Source organism: Passer domesticus, chromosome 4, assembly GCF_036417665.1.
Source record: "Passer domesticus isolate bPasDom1 chromosome 4, bPasDom1.hap1, whole genome shotgun sequence".
Taxonomy (NCBI): Eukaryota; Metazoa; Chordata; class Aves; order Passeriformes; family Passeridae; genus Passer; species Passer domesticus.
The window spans coordinates 32,945,061-32,967,678 of NC_087477.1; the positions used below are offsets into that span (position 1 = coordinate 32,945,061).

General features: G+C 41.0%; 1 protein-coding gene and 1 long non-coding RNA gene across 3 annotated transcripts in view; one reads left to right on the forward strand and one right to left on the reverse strand.

Annotated features, from left to right (window-relative positions):
* The window catches only part of SMARCAD1 (SWI/SNF-related, matrix-associated actin-dependent regulator of chromatin, subfamily a, containing DEAD/H box 1), a 118,230-nt gene that overhangs the window by 61,395 nt on the left and 34,217 nt on the right, over positions 1-22,618 (forward strand). Inside the window, exons 2-3 of one of the 2 annotated variants that reach the window (XM_064416960.1) lie at positions 14,491-14,582; positions 16,757-16,947. In XM_064416960.1, the coding sequence (XP_064273030.1) occupies positions 14,575-14,582; positions 16,757-16,947 (199 nt within the window). In that variant the 5' untranslated portion in view covers positions 14,491-14,574. The remainder of the gene's footprint in view (positions 1-14,490; positions 14,583-16,756; positions 16,948-22,618) is intronic. The other variant, XM_064416961.1, reaches the window with a different exon arrangement.
* On the reverse strand, positions 10,648-16,185 carry LOC135298873 (uncharacterized). Its single transcript, XR_010360934.1, has 3 exons — positions 13,283-16,185; positions 12,498-12,621; positions 10,648-11,488 (listed from the first exon to the last, which is right to left on the reverse strand). It is a non-coding gene; the product is annotated as an uncharacterized LOC135298873 (long non-coding RNA).

A 22,618-nucleotide genomic window follows, 5' to 3' on the forward strand; every position in this document is an offset into this window, starting at 1 on the left:
CATGTAGCTCATAATTAGGCCTTAATTAGAGCAGATGTCACTTTCTGGTGTCAGCAGGCTTGGGGTGATTATTCTCCTAAGCCTTTTTTCTGTCATTATCATATTGGTAATACAACCTGTAAAGCAAAGCTTTTGAAGCAGCAGTGAGAGGGGTAAATTGGTTTTGGTGAGGGGAGGTTGAAGGAAAATCATAAGCAAAACAAAAATGAAACGGGGATTGCTAGTTCTATAGATGTTTTAAAACATACATCAGAGTCTGAATCAGTGTTCATCCAACAGGACCCAGCACAGGATTAAAATGTAGATGAATCTCAACCCAAAATCTGTACACAGGGCTGGACAATCATCACCAAGAGCATCTGGGTAACGAGCAAAGAGGAACAGAGAATTCATGCAAACTGAATTAATTCTTCTCTTCATCCTTGAAGATACCCAGAAGTCTTAGGCAGGTTTTCCTTTTTTTACGTGACGTCTCCTGGATGGAAGCATGTGCTCTGCAGCACACATCCATGGAGAGCCTGAGATGTCTGACCTTCACGTGTGTGTTAAACTGGGGAAAAACTGGAGCTGCTGCACATGTGCTGTGTCATCAGCCTGTGTATGTGTAAAAGCCACTGGTGTGAAATTTGCATTCAGAGCAAGTGGGGCAGCCTGTAAGCCTTGGCAGCCCCAGCAAGTGGGGCACCAAGACAAAGGGCCAGAGTCCCTGCATCCCACCTGGAGCAAATCTCCAAGTGGAGAAAGCAAGTGTGTCTGGGAAACACAGGCAGTCCTGCACTTGCTACTGTTTGGGCAAGAATTTCTGTGATCCCATAGTGACAGACTGTGCCTGAAGAGATGCTGTTTTTTCAACTAAAATTACATGTCCAGCTCTACTGTTAGATTGTAGCTGGTGTGCTGCAGCTTCAGGGACTGAGGCTGATAATACTGATGGCCTGGACCAAATTATGGAGCTTGATTTTTTTTTTTTTTTTTTAGCTGGGATGTGGACTACACTGACTCAAACAAGCTTTTTTGGATTTTTTTCCCCCTACACAGAATAGATTTTATGATGTAAAACTAAAAGTGTGTAGTCCTTGCTGCATGCTTAATAGAGCTCTAACTCTTTAATGTTAAATTACCTAAACCAAATAACATAAAGCTGGGTGCTTGGTCTGTCCTGGGCAAGGCAAAGAAAGGGCAAGAGAGATTATTTAGATTATTTTATTTTTCTTTGACATGGGCAAATCATAATTATGAGAAGCATTCAGGCAGCAGGATCATGAGTAGCATATATGACTCTATAACAACCTAGAAAAATAAATAAAGGTGACTGACATCCTGTTTCCTTTATGATGTACTGTATCATAGGAGAGGGTGGCAGTTTTTTAGTTTCCATTCCAATCATTTAATGAGACACAGTTTGTAAGAATATGATGTGCAGAAGAAATCACCTCTTATAAAGGGGTTCTTTGGAGTTTTTTTTTGTTTGCATGTGGAAATTGTGAAATGTGTTCACTCACCTACACCTTACTAGGGATGCTTTCAAATTTGTGGCTCTGATGCTCTGAAAAAGTATTAGAAAGGCTTTGGTTTACTATGCTGGACAAACAGAGACAAGCACCATTAATCTGCAAGAAAAGTAAGAGAAAATATTAAATCATCACAAATCTGGTAATTTTCTGACCACAGGGACTCTTCAAAGAAATATAAATGAGGGAAAGATTTTCTGTCAAATGTGCTTAAGTGTACAGGCACCAGCTTTTCCTGTAGCACATTTACCTGCTGCAAAGATTTTAACTTCAAATTAACAGCAGAAAATACCCTTCTTTACTTTTTCTTTCCCAATTAAAAATTTTAAAAAGCAAATGTTTTTCAAGGACTGTGTTCTAAAATATCTGTTTCAAATCAATACTCAAAAAAATTTAGTCAGCTTCAACTTTTTCACTACTGGCTTTTACTGCAGATTAAGGAAAGTTCCTACACTATTAAATATTAATTAATAAAAGTCACATTTTCACAGCTATGCCAACAAAACACAAAAAGAATGAGTGAATTTTGCAAAATGAGAATTCACAGAATTTGTGCTTTTAACTACTGTAGCTTGATTCTAAGCTCTCTTTGCTAAATATATGTTAGGTCATGTTTCCCAAATGTATTCAGCCATGTGATATGTAGTACCAGCTCATTCATATCAGATGAAGTGTGACTGGAAATAAAGCTGGATCTTTTTAAGAAGACACAGTCCTTTGCTCCATATTTCCAAACCAAAACAGCCAAGTTCATTGTATTTTTGCTACATTTCATTACTGCTCTTCTTCCTTCTAAGTGAAGACTAATGTAAAGACAATCACTAAAGAAGCAGCAATCATAATACCCTATACTAACTAAATTCAGACTTATGGCTACCCACAGGAGAAATACATGACAGATCCATTGTTCTGTATTAGCAGGATATTGTCCCAGTATATGAACACATGCAAACTTTGAAGGCTTTGAATATTTAAGGCAAGACACTAGTGGCTCATCCCAGTGGGAACCACAGAAAAGGGGAACCTGATTAAATTTAATGTCATTGTCACTTTTTTTTCCATTGCTAAGAATTATATAGGTAGCCATAGCTACCACACTGTTCAGACACCATGACCACAATATTCTCCCTCAGAGGTTGGCGTCAAGGGCTGAATTATTCACTCCAAGAATGTGATTCATTGCTAGATGTGATTCTCTCCGATTAAAAGATTTGTCAGTACATAAAATACATGTACATATTCTAGCAGCTTATTTTAAAAATCACTGTTATGCCCTTGCTAACCTCAAAAGACACCAATTTTTGTTGGCGTAACTTAAGTTTGGAGTACATCTGCCCCATTGAGAAAGCTCTGAAGTAACTGAGAAGCTTTTTACTATTTACTGTACAACAAATTATGAAGTTGAAAACTAAGGCAGGAATACGTAGGAGGCTACTTACAGACAATGCAATTAAAATAAGGATGTTTTAAAGCCAGTTTCTTAGAAATGTTTGCCTGCTTGAACTGTCCCCTTATCTATTGTTTATTCTGTTAGATGAAACCTCAAATAAATATTCTGCTTAACTGTGGAAAGCACATAACTCTGTTTCTCCACTGCTGTTTCTGTTGCTAAACTCCCAACTTCCCTGGACTTGCTTCACAGTGCTATTCCTAAGTTGGATAGACTAATTAGACTCATTTCCATCCCAAATAACTTCTGTGAGCATGCCTCATTTACCACTCACTGAGTTACATGAATAAAGAAATGTCTCTATCTGCGAGGATCTGCCCAGTGTAAAATGGCTGGTTCTCTAACGTGGGTAGGGAATAACATTTTCTCCTGTATGTGATACTAGCAGCCCTTGTCATCATTTTTCCTTTATGCTCACAAGAAAAACCGAGTTCTAAAATAAATGCCCAGCTCACGGTGCTGACAAGGTTTAACAACACAGTAATCCTTCCACATACATCGATTGTTCTGACTGAAACCCGAAGTTTTGGGGAGTTTAGGGATGTAACAGTGCTGAGCATGAGAAGGACAGGACCATTAACATTTATGCAACTTGATCTCAACAGGGAAGCTGATGACAGGCAAAGTGGCAGAGTGCCCTATTCTGCTCCCTTAATTGTTTCCAGCGAGTAGGGCAGGATTACCGGGACGAGCTGGTAGGTGAGCAGAGAACTGCTGCACTCCATGGTTTTCTCAAACCCCGGGGAGTCTGTAGGAGCTGCACGGGATGCTTACTGCAGATCCTGCCACACAGCTACACAGGGCCCACTGTCTGAGAGCAGAGAGAATAAACATGGATACTAAATGCTTATAAACCAGTCCATTCACCAAAGCTGATTTCAATGAATGAATCAAAAACTTTCTCTTTTTTTTTTTTTTGTTTGTTTGTTTCTGATGAAACAGAGGAGGGAGGCGAATATGTTATGCATTTATTATCATTTTCCATTGTGATTTTTTAAAAATTAATTGGTCTGTTATGTTTTCCAGAAAGTGTTCATATCCATTATCCTATTTTGGATTCAAGAAAGGGATTTCTGAATAATATAGCTAGTCATTTTTGAGTAGTAAATATTCTAAGTTAACAATAGGTAATTTAACTAATGTAGCTTCTAACTTGCCAGAGGTCTTACTTAAATTAGATATTCTCTTGTGCAATCAACTGTTTGAAACTGAGGCGCCGACTCACAGCATACTACTGTTGGTCTAACTAAATATCAGCAACTGTGTGGCCAGCAGGACTAGAGAAGGAATCATCCCCCTGTACTCAGCACTGCTGAGGCTGCGCCTCAAATCCTGTGTTCAGTTCTGGGCCCCTCACTACAAGGAATTGCTGGAGCATGTCCAGAGAAGGGCAATGGAGCTGGGGAAGGGTCTGGAGCACAAATCCTGTGAGGAGTGGCTGAGGGAGCTGGGAGTGTTCAGCCTGGAGAAAAGGAGGCTCAGGGAGACCTCATCACTCCAAAACTGCCTGAGAGGAGGCAGGAGCCAGGTGGGGGTTGGTCTCTTGTCCTAGGTAACAGGCAGTAGGACGATAGGAGATGGCCTCAAGTTGTACCAGGGGAGGTTTAGATTGGATATGAGGGGGGGGAAAGAAAACAAAAACAAACCAGAAAGAGCTGTGAAGAATAGGAATAGGCTATCTACATAATGGAAAGTGTTGGAGCTATTTAAAAGCCATGTAGATATGTAGATCTGCCACCTGTGGGCATGGTTTAGCGGTGGATATGGCAGTGCTGGGTTAATGGTTGGACTCAACAGCCTTAGAAGTCCTTTCCAACCGAAATGACTGTGATTCTGAAGATGAATTAGAATTTACTAAGACCATTCCATTTAGACACAACTTTGGTGTCTTCAGAAATGGAACCAGTGGGGCTTCCAATAGCCCCTGCCATTTTTTTAGAGGTAACCCAAATCCCAACAGAAAACCCTGGATTTGTGCCAGCATGTGGGGGCAGCACTGCCAAGAGCTGTTGACCTCCTGGAGGAGTGTGCAGTCCTACTGCTGCTCTGGCTGGTCCATCATGAGTGATGGAGAGTGCCCTCCCCCAGGTACTGATGCAGGGCTACTGGCCCACCATCCCCCTCTCCCCCCGTACAGAGGGTTGCTTGCACTCTGGAAGCCTCACTCAACTACAGAAGCAAGATAATCAGAAAGCAAATATTGCCCCAATGTAGTTTTAAGTCAATATTTTGAGCTGCTGCCTGGCCTATTTGATGACAGCCAGAGGTTGGAGGTCACCTACCTGTTGATGATGGCAGCAGGAGCACAGGAGGCAGCCAGCATTCTTCCTTGCCACTGTTCAGCTAGGTTTGTTTGCAGATTGAGTATGTCAATCACAGAACTCATCCCATTCTCTTCACTGGGAGCTTTCTGCTTGTGCAAAAAGCAGGGACTCAGAAAACGCCCAATTCTTCTTAGTGACAACTCCTATTTTTAGTCCTTCTGGGAAGCCTTTTGCCTCTCTTGAAAATTTGTGAGGGATAACAGTGCTAAAACCGGAGGCAGCCTGAACGGGATCAGGATTTGGTGCTAAACATTAAAGCTTCTGCACTGGAGAGAAAGGGACCTCGGAGGCCATGGGGATAAAGCGTGCGGAAAGCCGGAGCCAGCGCTCTGCTCCGCAAAGGAAGCCTGGCATCTAGTGGACACTGGCTGTTGCATCACTTCTGCCTTTTTGGTTACTAGGGCTGAAGGCTACCTATACACCACCCAAAAACTCTTCCTGACCCAAAGTTCGTGCGCCTGACCGCAAGCTGTAGTCAGCTTCTGTCCTAATTGTGATTAAAAACTCACGGCTACTCTTAAATCTGGTCAGCTGCTACTTAAAAAGTCGAGCTCTATTATGAACAGCTCCTTCATGGAACTTGCTTTTGTGACATAAATCCTATTTTCTGTCGGTTTTTCTGCCACAATGAATGTAAATGTGTGAAAAAAACAGTATTAGAAGATATGTGAGGCAATCATGCTAAATACCTACTTAGAATGAGAGATGCAAGATACAGTATCCAAAAAAGTAACTCCATGAAGGACTTGCATTATCATTTTATCTTAAATATATTTTTATTAGTTATTCCAACAACATGCAGCCCCCCTAAACTTCTTTCCTTACATTCTGAAGGTAATTTGAATGCACATTACTCTCCTTGAGTACCATGTCAACATTAAAATGCATTACCTTTGGTTTTCTTCACTTTTCTTATTCAGAGTTTATACTAGGCCAAGGAGTGTCATGTGTCATCCTGTGTCACCACGCTTTGAACAAATCTGTTCCTCTCATTTAGTGAAGTATTTTCTGTACTCATGTTAAGTTCTGTCCTACTATGCAATCAGCCCTATTAGATATGGTAGAATTAGCTTTAAAATAAGATAGCATGCAACATCAACCTAAGGAGAAAACACAATCCATATAGCAACTATTTGATATTTGTTAATTAAAATTGTATTAAATTATGGTGTTTGCAGTATTTTAGAAAAAAACTTTAAATTAATCGGTTCCTCATAAATAATTCAGTAAGACAATTGATGGACCTAAATCTCTGAAAAAGCCTTAGTAAGCAAAAAAAGTTGCATCTTGAAAGTCGATTCGAGCACTTTATAAATGTCGGGGGCAGCTCTCTCCCCCTGGTGGCGAGGAGAGTTTGCTTTGGTTCCTAAAACAGCAACATCCCTGTTACTGCTCTCCCTCCTTACGAGCCTGAGGAGGAGGTTTCTTCCCAAAATAAAAATTGGTAGTGGGCCATCATTTACCACACAATTCATTCTTTGCAAATGATAGAAGTGGCAAGAGAATTCTTCAGTGGTACTCAAGACATCAGTGGAGCAGTAATTGAGCTTGTGACATGCAGATGATGGACCTGCCTTGCTCTAGTAAAAAAATCTTTCAAAATTAGATTGTTTAACCAAATAGTCCCAAAACAGAGACAGGCCCAAGAATATCTATTTTATTATTCTTGGTCTTTTTAAAGGAGAGAATGTAGTTTAAAATCATTTGTTTGTAAAGCTCAGGCAGAAGTGGCAAAAATGTTAATGACTTCACGAGTATTTGAAAACTGAGCTGTCAGCATCCCAGAAAGTTAGAAAATAAGGTAACACAATACTTGCTAGGGAATACTTAGTAAATAGCTCATGCTATGCAGGCAATATATATTGTGTTTATTTGTGCTTAATGTGCCATGCCAATTAAGAGGCACATTTGTTTCCATCCCAAAAGGTTTATTCTATTTTAATTGAAAATGTTAACAATGCCTTAAAATGTGAAGCAAGTCTTCAGGAACCCTTATTAACCATCACCCTTGCCCTGCCCTTCAAAAAGAAGCAAATATAATCACTTAGAAATTGCAAAAACTCAAGAGATTAATTTTGTGTGATGCCAAGCTCCTCTTGTGCTGGCTCTCACAGTGAAACAAGGGACCTTTAAAAACATTTTGTATGGGAACAAACCAGAGAAAACGTGGTATTTATATGGGTTCTTTTCCATTGGTTGATAACTGCTTTATGGACTGCTTATCAGCTGGATTTCCCCACTTCTGAGGCTGGAGATGGACAGGCAGGGTGAGCTCTGTGTTCTGGTCTTGGCTTTGCTGGGATTGCAGGAGGAGAAGGAACATTGCCCGTTTCCATGCTGGCCATGGTTGTCTGTCTGTCTTTTTGATGTTCATCACCAAGTGTGGTTGGCAGCGGGATAAGAGAACCCCTGCCAGCCCCAGCCCTTGGCAGACCAGTGGATCCCTGAGCTCAGCTACAGCTGCAGTCACTGCCAGAGGCTGGGAAGTCTGTCCATGCAGCCATGGCTTGCTTGCCTTTTGTCCCTGAGCTACAGAGGGGCAGAGCCCATGGGGGCAGAAGCAGCACCTAGCTAGAGGCAGTAGCATCTCTCTCTAAAACCTGTAGGTTGGTTTATTCTAGCTTGAGATCCAGTCCTTCATTCATCATTTGCCTCTTCCCTCTTTTTGTTCTTATCTTAAAAGAAGGAGTTGGGAATTTGGGGGGGTTATTACATCCCAGATGGTCTCGTAAAAACCCATACTGTAAATAGACTCAAACACTGTTTTTTCTCATTTGACATACATAAATATTGACCAAAGAAAACCGTAATGTATTAAAATCCACTGCATGGGCTTGTTCATGTGATATTTCTGTCTCATATGGTAGAAATTAATTAAAAGGGTTATCTAAGGAAAGCTTCCATGAGGTCTGCATGACTTTCTGAGCAGTCCCTGAGTTGCTCCTGTTAAAACTAGGTGCAAGAAGACAGATCAGGGAGTTGGGAAAAGCAGACTAAGGAAACAGAGAAAGAGAGAGAAATGACAATTTTTAAAATGTAGTTGGAAGAGGTAGCAGGAGATCATCCAGTTCTTTCTCTGCCTGAAGGCAGGATCAACTATAACTATGTCAGCCTTGACAGATGTTTGCCTAACTGGTTCTTGAACGTTTCTAATGATGACGAATTCACAATCTCACCAGATGTTATACTCCAGTGTTTAATTATGTCTATGGTTTGAAGGAATTTCTTAAGCCTAATGCCATCTCTGCATGTTCTGTTTCTCATGAAAATAGGGGACAGATGTTTGTATGCCTCTTGCAGTGTTTCTATGTGCACTTGCAGACACATTGCCTTGGTATTCTCTGCTTTATATTCAGCACATCCTATTTATTAAACTTTTCCTTAAAGGCCATGATCTCAATAAATGAGAATAAATAGAGGTTGTTTCTGAACTATCTCCTATTCAGCCACAGTAAAACAAGCTGTACATCCCAAACTGTGTCCCAAACTGGACACAATGCTCTTGTCTTACTGTGCACTGGGCATAACAGTTCTGCTCAAAGAAAACAGCAGTCTTGGGGGATGTACAGTTTTGGTACAACCAAACATGGCATTTTCATTTTTCATAGTGGTGTGACCCATTATCACACCCACTTCTGCTTCTCCAGAAGAATGGTTATGTAGGCTATTTTTTTCCTCATCAGTTTTATCTGTATTTACGCCACTCTTTATTGTTTTCCTTTTTGATCCTGTATGGAACAGTGATTCTTTTGCTGCTGAGTAACTCATAATTACTTTCTAACAATTTCTTTAATTTGCAAGAACGCTTTGAATTTTAATCTTACTTTCAGTGCAGGACTTCCAGCATGCTTACAGTCCTGTCTCAGTTTGGTGTCATCCACAGTTTGCATTCTATGATCTGTATTGTACATACAAGAATTGGACAGAAGCCACAGGACCATGGCCCCTAATGATCTAATTTATCTAATGATAAATTCTTCTGTACTGGCCACTCACTATTGGGCCATTAATCAGTGTTGGAGTTTGACATGGATTGTGTTTGTATGGCTAATGGGAATGCCATAGGATACCCCAAGTCATGGATCTGTCATAATGTCACACTGCCAAAAGCCTTACTATAGTCACCACAGATAACATTTGCTGTTTTCTCCATATCCATAAGCCTTCCTGCTCTGCTTCAAAACCATTTTGACATTGCACATTTTCACAAATCTATGCTGGTTGTTGCTCCCTAGGTGTCTGTGTGGGGCAAGGGTGTGGATGTGCATTAAGTGATTACAGCTTCTTGGCATTTTATTGGCATAATAGTTCTCTCTCGTTAAAAGTGTTTCAAGCTTGGTTGTGTCACAGCCCTGAAAATTATCTTTGACTTTAGAGTAAATATAAAATCTCACTACAGAGATGGGACAGAAAATTGTCATCCTTTCCCCAAATGTGTGAAGCTTTTACTGTGTGCAAACAGTTAAATAGAGGCTAGTAACAGTAATCCTTCCTTGCAAACTTCATAATATGACAGTGTTGAATTAAATAGCAGTTTAAAAATGTCATGTAAATCCCAATTTACCTGTGTGACCTTTTTAAGTCCCACAGCTTTGAAGATAGCTTCTTAATGAGATTTTCAAGTTTGGAAATGAGAAGTTAAAACATTTCTCTAATGTCAAGATATATTTTTAGGAATAGGCTTATTTTCTTTGGATGCACAATAAAATGAAATGAAGTGTATTTGTTCCAATTACAGAAACAGGCATGAAGGAAGGAACTCTGATCCTAGGAGTGGAAGTGTACTTGTACTCAATCTTTTTCTGTGTGCATTTACAAAAACCATTACTCCAGCTTTTAAATATCAAGATTTGAAGTAACAAATTATAGTAATTTATAAAGAAACCCAAAGAGAGTATAAAAGCAGCTCAAAGGAGGATTTGAGTTTTTCTTCTTAAAAAAACCTCAAAACTGCTCTATGTATTTTTAGGATCAGATAAATTTTTTTAACCAGTGCAGGCACGGATTCTTTTAGCACTCTATTTGCAGTAAAGTGAGGGTATATAATTTAAAAGCATGAATTAAACAGAAAGCAGTATAAAATAACACATAAATGTATGTCATGAAAGAGTGTATATGCTTTGCTCCAGTTCTTTTGAGATTCAGAACAGTACATGACAAAACTCTGTTACTGTTTATGCACTCATAACATGCTAGTGTAACAAATTTTATTTTCTTAAGGCCAAATTCTGTTTTTGAAAGATATTCTTTCAGAAGTCCCGTTCAGCCCTTCTCTCTCTCAAAAGTAACTGGGGAAGAATAGCTGGATCATAGCTGGTTTTATAACTACAATTTTTTAAAAAAACAACAAAACCTGTAAATATGTATTTGCTCCTGTGTATTTATTTATGCAAGCCCTATGACATTGTTTTGGTGAATTATAGGGACAGTTATATGAATGCTGAGCCAAAGAACATCAGTTTTCTGTTAATTTTTACTCTGTCAGTTTCTGTACCACGCGACATCAAAAATGCAACAGTAAAGAAGAGTTAGAGCAATGTAACCTGATAGAAATAAGCCAAAAAGTAAGTATGGAAGCACACACTGGAAATGTATTTGTTTCAGTTGATTCACTAGTGCAATACAACAAACCAAAATACCTTTTGGCCTGCACCTTTGAGGTTATTCTCCTCTCAAAATGGTTCCTTGAAGCAAAAAAGTGATTTGTCTGGGATTTGCAAACAATATGGGAGGCCTCAGCTGCAGATGACAAACCAAAATCCTTGGTAATGATGCGTGTTCACAGAGTTCTGACACTTCTTTTTGTTCCAAAGGTCATATATTCAGCATGTCAGGCAAAACTGATTCTGATGAAGCTGCATTTTTTCAAGTGTTGTTAACTCCTTACGTACTAAATAAACAGCACCTACTGCTTTCCTTTCTAGAATAATCTTCTGACTCAATACAGATTCAAAGTGCTTAGGATATGTAGGATGCCATAAAATCAGGGGTGTTGAGGAATGACAAATCGGGCAGCAGATTCATGTTATCATGAACGGATTAAAGGATCTAAAGATAGCCTGCAGTCCTGTGGTGAACTCTGCATGGGTGATGTGCTGGGGGAGCTGAATGAAACGGGAAACTCAATTGTTCCAATGAAACTGGTGTTCCAGCCTTAGGCAGATTTATCCACAATTCAGCAGATGCTTGCAAGTAATATTCACCTGAAAGTTAAAACAAAAAACCTCAGCAGAAGTATTATGGATGCATGGTTTCTGACAAGTCACAGCCTTTTAAGAGCTACCCAGACCTTTGATTATGGTTAGCTTGATTTCTGAGAGAGCATTTGCCCAAATGAATGAAATGGGTAGCAAGAACAATGTCTGAAATTCTACACTCAAGTTTTATTTCTTTCTTAATCAAATACACATAAACTCAAAAAAAGAGCAACTAACTACTTCAGAGAATAGAGAAAAATAAACTGTGTTTACTTTTTAACAAGTGAAAAAAAAATATACATATACATACATATATACATATATATATATACATATATACGTAAATATATATATATATACGTAAATATATATATACATATATACGTAAAATAACCTCAGGTAAGGAAAAAAAGTAGAAATGGTCTACAATGGTAGTAGAGTAGTAGAGTGCTTCATGTTCCTAGAAAACATGAACCACCACTTACAGTTTTAAAGTATCTTCATTCACACAAAAAAAATACTTATATAAAGCAATATCAATATAAAACCTGTTGTACTACAAAATCCATCTTCTTCCCTTATTCTTTCCCAAAGAGTGTTTGCTGAGTAGAAAAAAAGTCTGTCTATGCAATGGACATTAAAAAACAAAAAAACCCTTGGCTAAGAGAGGCAGTTCCCACCTGAGGCCTTACTCTGCCGTCACTGTGCAGCTCACACACAAAAAAAATAGTTTGCATATTCATTATTTAGGTATGGTGATGTTGCTACAGCAACATCATCTGTTACATACAACTCTAGTTGCTTTTTTCAGCGGCAGCTGAATTAGTTTTAACATTTTAATAGATTTTAAAATTTTTGTTAGGTTTCTTTATTATTATTATTCAGAACGAGGTACAAACCCACCAGCATTTGACAACTTGTCTTGCTGCTCACAATTGATAACAAAGCAGAAACACTTTCTAGCAATATTTTCCTATACAATATTTGGGGGCAAGCCCCAACGGTGAGGCTTTACCTGTCACAGACCCTGTTGATTGTACACCACAGCACAACTTCAGTGGGTTCTCATGAGGTAGCTGAGGAAGACCTTCCCTCCATACAAAGTTGATGAAACGACAGGGCACAAAAAGGGCATGAATCTAAGGAAAAATATTGTAAACAACAGAGACTTGTCAGGAATGGCTGTAGACACGTTTTGTCTTGGCTGATTATTTACTAGTGAACAACAATTTTACTGCCTTGCCAATTTGTAAAAGGCATCACTGAATGTGAGTCTTTGTATCTCATCAGGTTTTAACTTCTATTTAACCAAACTCCTAAAACTGAATTTCCTTCTACTAAGAACAATGCAAATTCAATTTGCATCAATTTCAAAATGAGTAATTTTTAAACGATAGTTTTGTTTTCTTTTGCTTCTTTCAGTGTTCAGGCCATTATTATATATCACTGATCTATAAGCCTTCATGAAGTTCTCTGAAGGCCTACATACCATCTGGTATGCTTCTCTATCACTGGCATAGCAACAAAACTGTGTCTTAAGTAAAAACAAGTCAAATGTAACAGCTCTTATGTTGCATGTAAAGCAAATCTGTATATAAATAGATTCTTTTCAAATTTCTGCTGCCATTCTTAAAAAAAAATTTCACAAATCAGCATTCTAAACAATAGCAGACAGCAATCTGTCAGTTCTCCAGTAAGCATGAGCTGTCTAACCAGTGTCATTAGCACCTCAAAAAAGACATTTTTCCTGCCTTGCTTGCCAGGAATTCACAATAGCTTGTTAACAATATTAATACCTACCAATTACCCAGTCTTTCCAAGTTCAAAGCACTGTAAAAACTGAAGTAATCTGCTGCAGCATTTTCTAGGTTCATGCTAATTCCTGTAAACAAAACACTTTTAAAACTGGCACGTTCTGGAGTGTTCTATTTAATCCCCTTAATTTTCACTGTTTTCTTATTTTGAACTTGCTTCTTCTCCCAAGTTCTGGAATTTATGGATTTTTTCTTTTTACTTTTTCGCCAAGACTAATGTTCCTGACTGCCTTGTTGAGTCACAAACACAGACTGACCTGAGTGTATGCTCCCCTTTACACTTACTTCCCCCGGTTTCATCTTTCTCTTCTCAACTTTTCCAACATTACTCGTTCAGCTTTGCAGCCTTGCAGCCCATTTGTCTCTGCACACTTAGCAGCATTGTTTGACTGTGTCCTTTAAGTCAGTCAAACAACTTGGCTCAACATCTATCACATGCACAGTGTGTCATCCTTTCTTCATGGAAAAAGTGGTCAAAGTCTTGTCAGAGTCCTTAACCTTTAGATGCTCAATGTGTTGCAATAAGTCAGTGTGAGGCAAGCACATCAGAGGAGCTAACAGCAGTACTAATGCTTTGCTCATGAGCTTTGCCATGGTTATCAAGTCCCAAGAAAGAGCCAAATTCTCTGAGCTAAAGTAAAAGTGTCCTCATGGACCATACTTTTTTCCTCCTCTAACCCACACCCAGTTTTACTCCTGATTACCTACAAGCTTCTTTATTCCCATTTTTGGGGTAGCTTGCCTTTTAAGTGGGTGGCATTTCAAGTTGGTAGGAGTCTGAGCTTGTGCTGACAGGCAAAACTCTCTTCCATTTTCACACTGACCTGCTCTGCATGAAAGCCCTTGATCTCTTGCCTTTTTATATGTCAACAGTGTGTCTAGCCCAGGCACTCCTTCTCCAGCACAATTTAGTCCTCCTTAGAGGATAACCTCAGGGAATAACCTCAGATGATCTCTGAACTGCACTGTTCAGACACCAGCCAGTCTGCAAATCCACCTGTGTCTTGGCAACCACTTCTGGGGGCAAAATCACTCTTCTGCTCCATTTACACTGCCAATTATTTGTATTTGGGATTAACAGAAGGCAGTTTCCAACAAATTTAATCTATTATCCATATTGTAGATTAATATTTGATGTGAAGGCAAGACATCATCACTGAAGCTTGATTTCCTCCAAATTCTTTTGCTTTTCAGGTGTTTGACTACTGCAATTTAAAAGTCAAATGACTTTAAGGATGAAGGAACATCCTGTGAGCCCAGAACTACAGAGCTGGCACAATGGATGGGTAAGTGGCTTCTTTTTCTGGTTTTCTGTTAGTCAGCCTAATCTCTCCAGAATGTCTTCATTAGCTGCTGCACCTGGCTCGCCAGTATAATGCTTATTCATTTCTGCCAGGCCTTGAAGTGCTTTATTTCATGGCTGGCTGGTATGTTAAAGAGATAAAGGCAGTTTCAGTACCTCTTTGCCAGTTAAGGTCACCATTTCAGCCCTGGCAAGGTTCTCTGTGCAATACCAGGTAACCTCAGGTGCCTTTGCACACCCGGCTGCACATGCTCTGTGACTACACATCCACTGAAACCCAGCATGGCAGCAGGCCCTGACCCAAGACAGCAAAAGGAGGTGTTTTCCCACCTATTCTGCCACAGCAACACAATGCTGGAAACATGTCAGGGAACCAAAGCGGAAAACTGCCCTAAATCCACGCCTGAAGGATGGGGTACCACGTAGGTACACACAGTTTGTGGTAATTGGGGTGGGGCTGGCCCAGCCTCATCCCAGTGGGTGCAGCTGTGAGCAGCAGGTGAGCAGCACTGACAGCAATGAGCCATGGAGTGCCCAGGGGCACTGACCCATCACCAAAGGGAGCAGGGCATGGACATGAGGGGATGAAAGGCTGGGCTGAAGGACAAGAAGGGCAGATACTTGTGGCCTTCTGAAGTGGTAGGATGTTACTCTCTATGGGTTGAAGCCTTCTGGAATTGTATGGTGATCCTCTGTGTATTGTGCCTGTCTCAAATGCAACATATCCTGCGACAGTACCATCCAGAGGGACCTGGACAAGCTTGAGAAGTGGGTCTATGGGAACTTCATGAAGTTTGACAAGGCCAAGTGCAAAGTGCTGCACCTGGGTCAGGGCAACCCCTGGTATCAATACAGGCTGGGGGATGGACAGATTGACAGCAGCCCTGCTGGGAAGGACTTGGGCGTGCTGCTGGATGAGAGGCTGGATGTGATCTGGCAATCACTGTCCAGAAAGCCAAATGTGTCCTGGGCTCATCCAGAGCAGTGTGGGCAGCAGGGGAGGGAGGGGATTCTGCCCCTCTGCTCTGCTCTGGTGAGACCCCACCTGGAGCCCTGCACCAGCTCTGGGGTCCAAGCACGGGAAGGACATGGACCTGGTGGATTGGGTGTCGCCAAGGTGATGGAGCACCTCTCCTGTGAGGGAAGGCTGAGAGAGCTGGAATTGCTTGGTGTGGAAGAGAAGGCTTAGGGGACACCTAATTGGGGTCTTCCAGTACCTGAAGGGAGCCTACAAGAAAGATGGAGAGAGCCTTCTTACAAGAGCGTGTAAGTGGACAGGGCAAGGGGGAATGGCTCCAAACTTAAAGGGAACAGGTTTAAATTAAGACATTTGGAAGAAATTCGTAATAGTGGTCTTGGTGCGGCAGTGTAGCAGGTTGCCCAGAGGAGCCGTGAATGCCCCATCCCTGGAAGTGTTCAAGGGCAGCTTGGATGAGTTTTGAGCAGCCTGGTCTAGTGGAAGCTGTCCCTGCCCTTGGCAGGGGGGCTGGAACCAGGAGTCTTTAAGGAACCCTTCCAACCCCAACTATTCTTCGAGTGCATGACTCCGTATTTTAGGGTTCCAAATCTATGATGGTGCTTCGGCGGCTCTCCACCCAAACTTTTCAACTTGGGACTGGGGGGGCGGGGTGTGAACTCGGCGATGGTCGGGAATCACAAACGCCACCCGGAGGTGCGGTGTCTGGAGCCGGAGCCCGCAGCACCGCGGCGAGCCCGCCCCTCCCGCCGCCCCTCAGGGGGAAGGCGCACTCGCCCGCGCGCTCGGGCCCGGACGGGCGATTGGCGGGGGCGGCCGTGACGTCATCGCCGCGCGCCGGCAGCCCCGCGCGCCGCTCCTGAGGGGAGCGCGCCCGTGCTCGCGCCGGCCCGGCCTCATCCCGCGCTGCCGCCCCGGGGCCGGCCCGGGCCCGCCGCCGCCACACCGGTGCGTGGGGACACGCCGCCCTGCCCGGGACCGCCGGGAGGTAGGTGGGGGGAGAGGCCGGGGGGGCGCGGGGAACGGGGAGAGAGGGTGGGCGGGCGGACGGATGGGCAGGCAGGAGCCTCCCAGCCGCCTGGCAGCGCGTTCCTGAGGGAGCGCCGGCTGGCCGGTCCCTTGGCCAGCGTTTTCGTGCCTGTGTTGGACGGGCCCTGTGCCCTTCCTGGCTCTTCCCACAGAAAGGCTGAGAGTATGAGCCTCTACAATTTGGACCGGTTCCGCTTCGAGAGGAAGGGGAAGGGCGCGGAGCAGGTGCCGGCGGCCTGCGCCGGGACAGCCGGCGGCGCTGCCGCGGGAGCGCAGGAGGAGCAAGGTGCGGGTGACAGCAGGCGGCCGGGCACTCCGGCCTCGGACGTGACAGACAGAACGGGTGAGTCCGGTGGTTCGCCTGCAGCTTCAGGGCAGTGCAAGTCCTTAATTTCTAGAAATGAAGTAATTGTTGTTTTGGTGTTTGTCGTTTTGGGTTGTTGGTGTTTGGTTGTTTTACAGATGCGTTTTTTCTGTGCAAACGTTTCACAACAATTTTCACAAAAGTATCGGTGCATGCTCTAATTGAACATGTGCATTTACAGGCAAGTCGTTAACCTTCTGAAATAACTTGCTTTTTTAAATTGATTAAGTAAGTTTCAGATTAGGTGTTGAGAGAGTGTTGTGTTTTCCTATTTGTAAACTCTATTTACTGATACTTATGCTGACATTTCAGGATTTTCAAGGAAGAAATGGTTTTTATTTTTAATTGTCTGATGGATGCAACACTGCAGAGTTAACTTTCTGAGTAGAGTCCTTGGCTAATGCATCATGGAGCAATCACAGATGGAATTGAAAATAAAGGGAACAGTTTTCACTTGGGCCGGGTTTTGTAAAGAGCTTAGAGACCTGGTACTGATTCTCAGAAACTGACTGTGTTGATGGTTTTGTTGTAGCATTTGTCCTCTTTTGTGGCAGAAGCTTGGGGTTTTCATGGAAATGTCAGGAAATTGACTGTGTTGCAGTGTGTCGGTTTCCCTTGTCTGAGACAGCAGGGATGTGCTGTTCCTGTTTGGATTTGTTGGCTGATGCTAATGACTGAAATTGCTGTTGGCTGTGTAATCACATTCACCTGTATGTTTTTCCTGTTCCTGGGGGGTTTGAGAAACAGGCAGTATCTCCTGCTGGTTATTTGGAACTTTTCAGGGGTATAACTTGTGGTATAGCTGTTGAGTTACAGGTGTTATTGGAGAGATCAGACAAACTTTGACTATGCATTTATTCAAAAAATGAAACAACAATGTCTCTTGATGTTGTTTAGCTACATTTTTTGCACGTGACTTTCTCTTGGTGCAGGCAGTTTTTCACAATACCTTATCTACGTGTTAACAGTGAACCATTCATGCACAAGGAGGAGTTCCTCTTTTATAACTGAGCCAAGTCACAATTACAGCAGGTGGATCTTTACTCTTCCCTAAATTTTGGTTTATTGTAGGTTGACTGTTGTCAGTTGATTGGATTGCTTTTGTGTTTGCATTAGTAAATGTTAAGCAGTGTTCTGTGTTGAAACATATAAAACATGTAAGTTGCCAGTCTGGAACTGAGTAACCTGTCCACTTGAGAAGAAGGTTTTGGTGACGGGGGGAACTCTGCAGAAGAAACAAGCAGCTGTTAATTCTGGTTCTGATGTGCCTTTGTAATGCTTGTATGGCAAAATGGGCACTCTGAAGAAGTGCACTTTGGAACAGGTGTTCCCTTCCTGTTTGTGGTAAATCATTGTCTTGGGCTGTGGAGGAGTTACTGAGTGCAGGGACCCTTCTTGAGCTGTGAATGTAGTTCTGCAGTAATGGACGGTGCTGCTTGTTTTGGGGATTTACTTTATTTTAGTGTTATACTTCTTTAATCTGCCTGTGGACTTTGTCAGTGTAAGCATGTAGCTAGACCATAACTGCCAACAAATTTCAGTGCTTGTTTTCCAAAATGCTGGTTTCCCTTGCCTTAAATTCTGTAGGGGTAGGACTGTGGAGAAGGGATGTGACACCAGTTTAGAGGCATTTGTTTAGATACAAGGTAATAAAAAGAAAGGTGAAGGCCAGCCTAAAAGACTTGTAGTGCAAGGCTAAGTGCTTGTGAGGAAAACCAGAGGGAGATGGTGGTGGCTAACAGTGAAACAGGGCAGAGTGCACAGGCAGCCAAAACTACAGCAGGTGTCCAACTGAAATCAGCATCCATGGACACAGATGCTGGTGTAGAACTGGGGCACTAATTAACATTTAAAATTGAGATGTAATTAATAGTGCTCTGCGTCTACATAACGCTTCATCTTTCGTAGATACTGAGTGTTTAAAGAAGATCAGGTGTTTTAGTGACTTTTTCTCCCACTTATTTGCACATCAATGTTATGTAACCTATTGAAAGAATTAATAACCTTTTAAGAAATGAAATCACTTTCTACATCTACAGAAGTTAATGAAAAATAAAGCACACAGATTTTGTCTGCGTGATATGAGGCACTTACATGTAATAGAGAAGACTAGATTTGATTAGCAGATGCCTGTCCTCCTTGTTTCCTAATTAGTGTCAGGAAGACAGAATTTTTCTTGGTTTGGGTCAAATAAAGCAGTCAGCTGTTTTTTGTTGGTGTTGTTGTTATTGCTGAGTGGCCATGGAAAGGCCCAAAGCTGAGTTTGTGGCACTGTGGACTCTCTGCTGCTAACTGCACCAACAAGTCAGACTGTGGAGTTGTTCTGTATGAGAAGCAGTTTGCACCAGGTTCACCAAAATTAACTTGCTTTAATGCTCAGTGAATCATGTGAGGTCAACAATAAGTGATTAACAAAATACTGGTACAAGAAACTGGGGAAAGAAGAGGAGAGTGATCTTTATTTCACTTGTACAAACAAAAATGCTATTAAATAGCTAACAGTTTGGGTTTCTGTTCTATTTCCTTTGGTATTGTGCAGCCACTGTGTGTATCTCAAAAGAACTTAAAAATCTTTATCCTTCAGGAGCACAAATAGTTCAGTATAATTTCCAAGAGATTTCTTCAGATTTCTGTTTTATCGAGTGCTCTGAAGTGCACCTCTAACAAAGTATAGGATTGTCTAAATGTCATCTATCTTCAAAAAATATAGTCAGTTGTTTTCTGGTGTGTCATGAACCATCAATGTCTTCTTAGCTATTTTCTTTAGTTTTGTTTTCCCAGATCAAGCTGATATTGGTAGATGGTTATGTACCCCATTTATGTCTGTAGGTCATGCTTCTCATTCCTTTGTGTTGAACCTGCATCCTTTATGCTTTAATAAGCAATTTGTGGTGTGATGGCCACAAGAATTGGTCATCTTTGTACACTTGTCTGTACACAAAATTACAGAGACCTGCAGTGACTTTGCAGCCAGGTTTAGGGAATAATTCTGGACTGCGTTTACTGAGGCATAGAAACCCATTCTAGAGACAAGTTACCAAATTATATATGGTAGATATGTCTAAAAAGAGTTGGAAAAATACACTGGAGTGGCTTACTGCAGTTTTTCATGCAAATTAGTAGTATTTACTGAATAGTTCTGTATATCTTAATCTGTTAAGGAAACAGTGAAGCATCTTAATTTTCATTTAGATGTTTTTAATTATGTAAATAGCTCGGTGTACTAAGAGAATGAGATTCTACACTGTTGTAAAAATGGAGCAGAACTGTACCAGAACTGCACAAATTAGAATAATTGCCAACATGAGTTTCAAAATGAGGCTTTTATTCAGGTCTCAAAAAGCATGCTTACTAAGCTTCCAAAAATAATTTAAGTAAAAGTTGTAAAAGAAATTCAACTACGACATAGAACCCCGTTATTGATGGCTGATTTTGTTGATATCCTCTCTGTATTGTTTGAATATGTATCCTAAATTACTGCAGTTTGAGATTATAATGCTCAGAGCTCACTTGCACTAGGACTGCTCTTTTTTGTTCTGTTGTCTTTTTTTCTGGGGTCTGAGGAAACCCTGTCTTTTGTTTATGTCTCATTTCATAGTGTAATTCTACTTAGAGTGTTTCTGGAAAGAAATAATGACTGCAGTATCAAGTGATGTTTTCTAAGGGTTTGTGGCAAGATGTGTTGAAGTAATCATAATTTCAAAAGGGCTGCTTTAAGAACGACCTTAGAGTAATACTGACATTTAGGAGTAGGACGTGAGGACATGTGGATTTTAGCCAATGGCAAAGACTTTCCTTTGAAAAGGGAATACTTATCTTATAACCTTGTAGACTTGAGCAGCATCTGCTTGATGCTGCTTGCCAAAACTAGGCAGAAGTTACTTTCTGTTTGACAGTGCTTGTTGGACAATGTTAGTAAATGTGGTAAGTCTCTTATGTATTGCCTCAGTTTTTGCTTTGGGTTTACCTTTGTTTTCACTTGGGAGAGAAGCTGGCTTTCTCAGAGTGTGGTGTGTGATTTGTGTAGGAGGTTGAGTTTAGAATTACAGGGCAGTGTATTCTCTTTTTATGGTAGCAAAATTGGTACTTGTTGTTGGGTTTTGGTTTTGATGTTTATGTGTGCATATAGGGATACTTATGAGCATTCCTATTTCTGGCTTCAGAGTCAAAAACTGGTCTTATGATTGTAGGCATTCCTTAATAGTTCTTTTGAATTGCCTGTAATTAGAAAATTCTGCCTCCAACAATTACATATTGTGGCAATAACTTTAATCTATTTCTACTCTACAAGGTTACAGTTTGCTCTCAATATGAGGACTCCTTATTACACGTGTGATTTCTGCTTTCCCCCACTTAGTAGGATTCTCTGTTCAGTGCAATAGGTGTTGGAAGGGCAGAAGACTGGGCTTTTTCTTTTTTTTTTTTTTTTGAGATGGAGAATGCTTCCCCCCCACCCCAGGTAACTCAGCATTTTGTAAGTATGGGAGTTGGAAGCTGTCATGAAGACTGGACAGTAATTGCTAAATAAAAGAAAATGAGAAATCACTAAGGGAAAGAGTAAACACTCTTTATTTAAATGTAAATCTTGTCTAAGGTTTATACTGTAAAGAATAAAATTACTTTTAAGACTGTCATATTTCTGTAAAATTTCCTTGTGTTTTTCCTTTAAATTCAGTAAGGATGCCTCTTAGCAAAGTTGTCAGGAGCACCTGTCATTTCTGTGTCACACTGCTTTCAAGGGGAATTTGTTTGAAATTTAGTCTAATCTACAAGGCAAAGATCCATGAAAACTGCCTTTATCTGTTATGTTAATTCAGTATAGATGTGAAATTCTCAGGTTCCTTACAGACCTGTTCTGATATTGAATCACATTTTTAATGAGTTTTGTATTTCTGTTCTGTTGTGATAGCCTTTGCCCTGATAACCCAACTTCATAATGTTCCCTAAGGTCTCTTTTGCTCCTCTCCTGTATTCATCTAAAAACTTAATCAGTTTTCAGATGAAGCAACTGCATCAAGGACAACTCATCTCCTTCCTAAAATGGACAGATAGAAGAAGGTACTGCTCAGGAGGCTTCCACTGCCAACATGTTGGTCTTGGACGCAGGGGGGTCTGCCTTGGAACCGTGTACTACTGCTTCAGAACTAATAGTTTTTAGGCATTCCTAAATTTGCATGTGTATGGGCTTTTCAAAATAAGATTCATTTGTGAAGTGAGACTTTTGCCTCTTCTAAAAATCCTTACCATAATCCTATATTGTGTTTTGAAAGTGATATTTAGATTTTAATAACTCAACTAAAACTAGGCCTTTTATCACTTAATGAATTAATTAGTTGCCATATAGCTCCTTCATGCATTTGAGTATCGGATTAATTTATTCTAGCTTCATCTGTCCATGATTCTACATTACAGTCTAATAGTTTGACTCAGCAAGTTTCTGCATTACTGAATGAAGACAGAGCAAACTGCCTTTACTTCCAGCCAAAATTGTGGTTCCAGAGTTAGCAACACCACTGGTGGTTGGTTCACAAGCACATGTGTTTTAAAAAAGGATGGGTGTGTTAGAGGGGAGAGGATGCCGGTGATCCTTTCTTTGTGTGATGATAATTTAAGATCTTTTTATATGAGCACTGCCGGTGACAGTACTATG